Here is a 6,835-nt window from a genome sequence, read left to right on the forward strand (position 1 = left end):
GAAATTCGAGTCCTGTTATATAGAGAACTCAAGATATATACTTGGATTGGCAGAATTCTTAATCACTATGGTTTTCAAGCTAATCTAATTCATAGTTAAAATCTGCTAGATATATTTCGGTGTCTCTTGTTTAAGGGGAATTCATAAAAAACTAACCACTTATTTATATTAGTAAAAAATATTTAACTGCGAGGGTAAAAAAGTAATTTAATATATATGAGGTACATGGTAAACACATATAACCAACCACACTATATAATTTTCAAGTAATATAAATACCAAAAATATAATTTTTTAACATTAACTACTATTCATCGATAGTAATACACTTACCGAAAAACTCCCTCGAAAAACGTGTTTTCACTCGAGGTATTGTGTTTTCATCTGCTGAATGATGTTTGCATCTACTGCCGAGAGAAGGACCATCAGAAGAGGGAGTGTCCTAAGCTCCTTTCTGATGAAGGTAAAAACTTTAATTGAGTAATTAATGTTGGAATGGGTGACCAAAGGCCAATTGGATTGGCGATTTTGAGAGCCATTCAAGCAATTTTTATTTAAACAATATTGTCCTGATGAATGTGGTAAGAATTTGTCGTCGCCATACGTATTTGTTGTGCTTACCAAATTACGCCAAGCACTGCTTGGACGTCACAAGCCCACAGACCACCTTGAACAACCGTACAATAATTGGACTACACATTGGATGGCAGTCATGAAACCAATTGTTTCGGATTGGGTCTGAAATATTCCAAGTCGAGGACCACGAGAATGAGCATAAAAATGTCCTATGGAGACTTGCATTAAGATTCGTATTCATTTGATGAGTGTTGTGTTTCATCGGCAACAAACGTGGGATGTCTATGCGATCTGAATAGGTGGATTGACTAGATGTCAACTCAATTGAACTGACTCGTGGGGATCGTCATACACAAGTCTTGGAGGCTTGGTCCGTATGACTTGGGTCTCCGACTCCAATAGTATGAGAGTAGTTCTCAGACTTGAGAAATCACGACAGTCACGTGCATGCGATAACTGTATCTTAGATTTGTGTGAGAGATGATCGTGTTTCAGACATTGTCATTATAAGCCTCGTCTAGTGCAGTCAAAGTATGTAGCGAGGACGGTGAGTTCCAAGAAGAGGATCCCTTGTCAAAATGTGACAGAGGTATCTCCTATGCACTTGGAGATGCGTCTACGTTCTACAAAGCTGTGGCCACAGTCATTGGTCAAATAGAAAGAAGAGGATCCTATGTCGAGCAATTTGGCGTAACGCGATCTCAAATATTAAGCATAGACGCCTAGTCCTGGATGTGAACCGACGACCAATTTCATACCATAGACTAATGCAGGGAGACGATAGATGGAAAGACCGTAACCGTATTTACTCGAGAGCCTAAAAGTTCACATGGAAATTCGCTAGTCTCTAGTGCCATTGACTGTTGCTAGATGGCAACCCATGGTGACGGATTTTCTTGATCAAGGGTTGATCGAGAATTATTAATTAAATTGAATTTAGTTAATAATAGTGTTGACTAGCCCAAGTCTAGCTGAAAGGTGAACCTAAAGAGTCACACACAAATCACTGAGAAAGGACGGAGAATTAATTGGGAATTAATTCCGTAAGTAATTGGATTACTTATATATGAGAGGAATCCATTGGATGGATAAGTCCAAAGATAAATTAATTGGATTAGTTTATATTAGGCTTGCCCTTATTATTTAATAAGTTGGACTTATTATTTAATAAAGGGTTATTGGGCTCATGTAGTTAATTGAATTATATATATAATGAACTTAATTAAGTGTAGTTTAATTAAATTGGATTTAATTAATTGACCTTGTATTTTAATTAATTAAAATCAGCCCAAGCCATTAATTAAGTTGGTGAAAATTGTTAAAAAAGGAAATTATTGACTAACAAATTCACTTTTGGAAAGTGTCATGTTAGTCATTTTTTATTTGGAATAAAAGATTTTATTACCTTATGGATGGTTAAATGAAACTAGACATATTTTAATGCATCCATTCAAGGTATGTAAATGTGTATTAGTCATTTCGAATAACTAAAGAATGAATACACAATACGCAAAAATAATTTCCTCTCCACTAATTCCACCATTCGGCCGCCCCTTCCTCTCATACACACTTGGTATGTTTTCTCCTTAATTTTCTTCAACAAAGAGAATTGAGGGATCTCAATTTCGGTTTGTTTGTGGACACAACTTTAGAAGGCTTCTACGTTGAAACCTTTCGTGAACGGATCAAAACGAATGTGGCTCGAAGTAAATCAAAGAAAGAGGTAATTCTTGATTATGTTCTTGTTCCTCTTGTTTTTCATTCTATCCATAGCCCCGTTAATTTTATTATCGTTTAATTTGATTAACTACATCGAACGCCTGAGAACTCCAAGGGTACACTCATTGGAATTATGGTTCTATTGCGATACGTTTTAATTTACGCAATTTATTTTAACTGCTTCTGCTTGCATGTTCTTGTGCCGATCCACTCGCACCTCGTGGTACCTTTCAATTAACATAATCTTCATTCTACTCTTAGTATTAGATATCGATAATTCATAATCTATGAATGATTTGTAGGTGGTGATGAGGAGTAGAATAAAAAGCTGAAACAAGGTCATAAAGCTTAGCGACAGCGGGGCTATTCCTATTAGGATAAATCACCAGAAAGCTAATTAGATTGGCTTGGATGTAATTTGTTTTAACAATATTCTGTATTATGCAATATTATTAGTGAATGCAATGAGTATTCACTTAATTGGCTTCTTCATTTGTTGTGCTCATTTTGTATGTTTATATTTACTTGAACATCATAACAGAGCCCACAGACCACTTAACAACCATGCACTTGGACTGCGCATTGAATGACGATCATAAAATCAACTGTCGAGGGGTTGGGTTTGAAACGTTCCAAGTTGAGAACCTCGTGATATTAAATTTTGTTATGTTTGAATTTTATAAATTTTTTGTTGTAACTTAAATGAAATTTTAATTTAAAAATTTTATCAAAATTTGAAACAAAAAATATTATAAAACAAAAATTATAAATTTGTATTTTGCAATGGATTTTAGCAAACAATTTCTTTGCAAAATTTGCAACAGACTGAAATCGAAAGAAACATGTTTCAGTTTTATCACGAATTTTCGTTGCACATATTTTCCTTGCAAATGTTTGTTGCAATGAAATAAATATTTCAACGAAATTGCCACAAATTTGCAACAAAAAATATTATCAAAAAGTCGTTGCAAAATCTATTGCAAAATTCATTAAAAGTCAAAGTTTTGGGAAACGTTATTTGCGACGAATTTTTGCAACAAACAATTATCGATGACAAATTTGCCACAAACAAAGAAAGTTGTTGCAACTATAGTATTAATACTTATAACCATGAAAAATTTTTCGTTGCAACACTATTTTGCAACGGAGTTTATGCAAATTTCGTAGCAGATTCGTTGCTATAGCACTATTTTTTTTTTTTTATAGTGTTAGTACTTTAAAAAGGTGTGGTTTTCATGTAACTATGGAATGTCTCACAATTTGTACAAGAAAAAACCATATAAAAGAAGGGATAACTATATCTAAACTCCTTAATTTATTATTTATTTATACAAATCAATTTTGTCTTTTTCATAATTAGAGGAATTATCTTGATAATAAAAAATAGAAATAGTTTATGTAATATTGTTGACATTTTTAAAATATATGTAATTTTTTAAAAATATAAATAATTTATATAAATAATGTTGATACTTTTTAAGAATATATATATATAATTTTTTAAAAATATAAATAATTTGGATAAACAGAACATGATTATCCAAAAATAATCCAAATATGAAATACTTAATTACTTGCATAATGACAAATTCCGAGAAATTAATCCAACACGCTAGTAAAAGGAATCACATAAAAAGAATGACAAATATCTAAATATAAAATACTTAATTACTTACCAAATACTTACACAAAATGCAGCCTTGACTTGATTGCTAATAATGGGTGAATAGTAATTTACCCACATGTGATCTTGAAAATGAGTATATTATCTTCCTATAAAAAAAATATAGTAATTTATCCTCCTATATTTTTTAAAATAAATCAATTTACCTCTTTATTGGTATATTTTAAAACATACAGAGAGGTAAATCGCTATTTATTTTTCATAAGAGGATAATCTGTGCATTTACAATATCACAAAGGCGCTGCTTGCATTTTTCACTTAATAATTTGAGCCCACTTTCCTAAGTAGAAACCGAAGGCAACGAGCGTATGGACTCCACTCTCACTCTTACCCTTCAGTCTGCACTCGCTTTTAGTTCAACACGCTTTTTGAGTCAACACCCTCCCCTTCCACTACTCTGTAATTCTTTTCCCTCTAATCAATCACTATAAAAGAAGATAGATACCATTGCGGATATTCATTCATCCACTCCAGATCGTAAAATCCTACTAATTTATTCTCAACAATTTCCTGCCTACCTACACAAACCCATCAATTGTTACTTACTGATCGCAAAATGGGAAACATCAGCTCTTGTTTCTACGCACAATCCCACGCCGCAAAGCTCATTGATCTTCAGCACAATACTCTGAGTCTCGTCCACGTTCCGATAACGGCTGCGGAGCTAATGCTCGAACATCCCGGCTACGTAGTCTCCCCGCTGATCGATTTCCGGTGTGGTTTCCGACTATCTGCTATGAAAGCCGATGAGATTGTATCCGGAGGCACGGTTTATATATTGATTCCTGTTACGAGAGTGCACGGAAAGCTTTCAGAATCAGAGATGGCAATTATCGAGTCGGCTTCCGGTGAGAGGAGATCGAAACGACGCAGTTCTAGGGTTCTGCCGGTGGTCACAGAGATCTCTGGCGAGGGTGCTGATAATCCGGTTAAGGTATTTGGAGAAGTGAGGGATATTGGAGTTCCGACTGACCGGAATCGGATGAGACAATGGAAACCCGCTTTGGAACCAATTTATGAGGGAATTTGATCCGATTGTATTTAATCTTCTTCCCTTTCTTTAGCTGTAGATAAACAGGATTTCGAATCGTGTTTTTTATTCCTTTGATGGAAATTCGAGTCCTGTTATATAGAGAACTCAAGATATATACTTGGATTGGCAGAATTCTTAATCACTATGGTTTTCAAGCTAATCTAATTCATAGTTAAAATCTGCTGGATACATTTCGGTGTCTGTTGTTAAGGGGAATTCATAAAAAATTAGCCCACTCATGTATATCAGGAAAAAAACATTTAACTGCGAGGGTAAAAAAATAATTTAATATATATGAGACACATGGCAATTACATATTACCAACCACACTATATAATTTTCAACACTAATATAAATACCAAAAATATAATTTTTTAACATTAACTATTATTAATTGAAAGTGATACACCTACCAAAAAACCCTCTGGAAAACGTGTTCATTTTCATCCTTTCGTAAAAATCTCAACCACATCACCCCTTAAGCATAAATTAATCATCTGTTTAAGCCCGTCAATCTTGATTTATCAAAATCCTTCATTGCACAATCGCCGGCTATCGATGAAATAATTCCAACCTAATCTAGGAATTGAAAAGATGGAGAGTGAAAAAGAGGGTGTAAAATCGGTGAAAGAGAGATTCCTTCTGTAGGGTTAAAACAATGAAGGTGAGAACGACTTCTTGCTACAGTGAGGATATCTCTTAGTCTAATTACATGTATGGAAAATTTTAACGGGAAAAATGCAATTTACCTCTTTGGTATATGAATAATGAGTAAAAAAATCAAATTATTCTTATATTTTAAAAAATAAAGCAAATTATTTTTTTTACCTAAGCCCTTGAAATGAGGATAATTTACTTCATTTTTCAAAATACTGGAGAATAATTTACTGATTTTTTTATAAAAATGTTTTACTCATTTTACATATTATATGAAATAAATTGCATTTAACCCAACCATTTACTATGTATTTGGAGAGAGAGAGAGAGAAGGAGGCGAGGGGGATGGAGATGGGATCCTTCTTTGTGTGGTCTCGTGAGTCTCTAATTTTTGATTGAACCAAAGGATTTAATCTTTTATTTTACTTGGTTTAGTTAAATAAGGGGTTTTGTGTGCTTGGTTACAAAAATAGGTGTTAAAAACTTATAAAGTTCCCAAAGTGAATAGCTTGTATGTATATATAGTTTCTTTTTTTTTCTTTTTGTCTCAATTGGAGGATGTATAAAATATTAAAAGTTGAGCTTATTGCAATTTTGATCCTGTATCTATAAGAGGTTGGCAGTTTTGGTTCTTTAACTTTAAAGTTGATAATTTTGGTCCTATAATTTTTAAATATTTCCCTCGGCCCATTTATGACCATTTTGTCCTTCTAGCTAAAAATTAACCATAGTCCACTACATACTCCAAGTTAGGCCCAACATGCTTCCGAAATAAATTAAGCCCTTATAAATTCATAACTTTTTTCGACCGCCTTGTTCCCAAGTATTCCAAGTCCTCGATTTTACGGACTTCCTCCAACTACGCTACTGCAGCAGATGGTTCGTAGAAACTTGGCTCCTTCAGCAGCAAGCAGCACAATCCTATTTTGTTTCCTACCTTAGGGACTTAATAGATTTTTGGATAAAAAAATGAACAGAAGCCTTACTTTTATTGAAAAACTTTTATTGAAAAAATATATAAAATATTACATAGATATTATATTCTCCGCTAGAGGAGACAACTATTTAGCCTCTCATATGATAGAGGACTTGGTTTGTAGGGAAAACCCCCATAAACTACGAAATTTAAAAATACAAAGTTTCGGAACTTGAAATATTATGCTTTG

The 6,835-nt window shown here is 33.5% G+C and overlaps 1 protein-coding gene across 1 annotated transcript; it reads left to right on the top strand.

Annotated features, from left to right (window-relative positions):
• Positions 1-4,535: 4,535 nt before the first annotated feature.
• Positions 4,536-5,009, top strand: LOC105173763 (uncharacterized). Its single transcript, XM_011095644.1, has one exon. It carries the CDS (start codon positions 4,536-4,538, stop codon positions 5,007-5,009), a length of 474 nt encoding a protein of 157 aa, XP_011093946.1.
• The last annotated feature ends 1,826 nt before the right edge of the window (positions 5,010-6,835 follow it).

This window comes from Sesamum indicum, linkage group LG11, assembly GCF_026168435.1.
Source record: "Sesamum indicum cultivar Baizhima isolate 11 linkage group LG11, ASM2616843v1, whole genome shotgun sequence".
In the NCBI taxonomy this organism is placed as follows: Eukaryota; Viridiplantae; Streptophyta; class Magnoliopsida; order Lamiales; family Pedaliaceae; genus Sesamum; species Sesamum indicum.

What these genes read in the sequence shown, in the direction of transcription:
- LOC105173763 (XM_011095644.1), top strand. Translation starts at nt 4,536, where the DNA reads ATGGGAAACATCAGCTCTTGTTTCTACGCACAATCCCACGCCGCAAAG.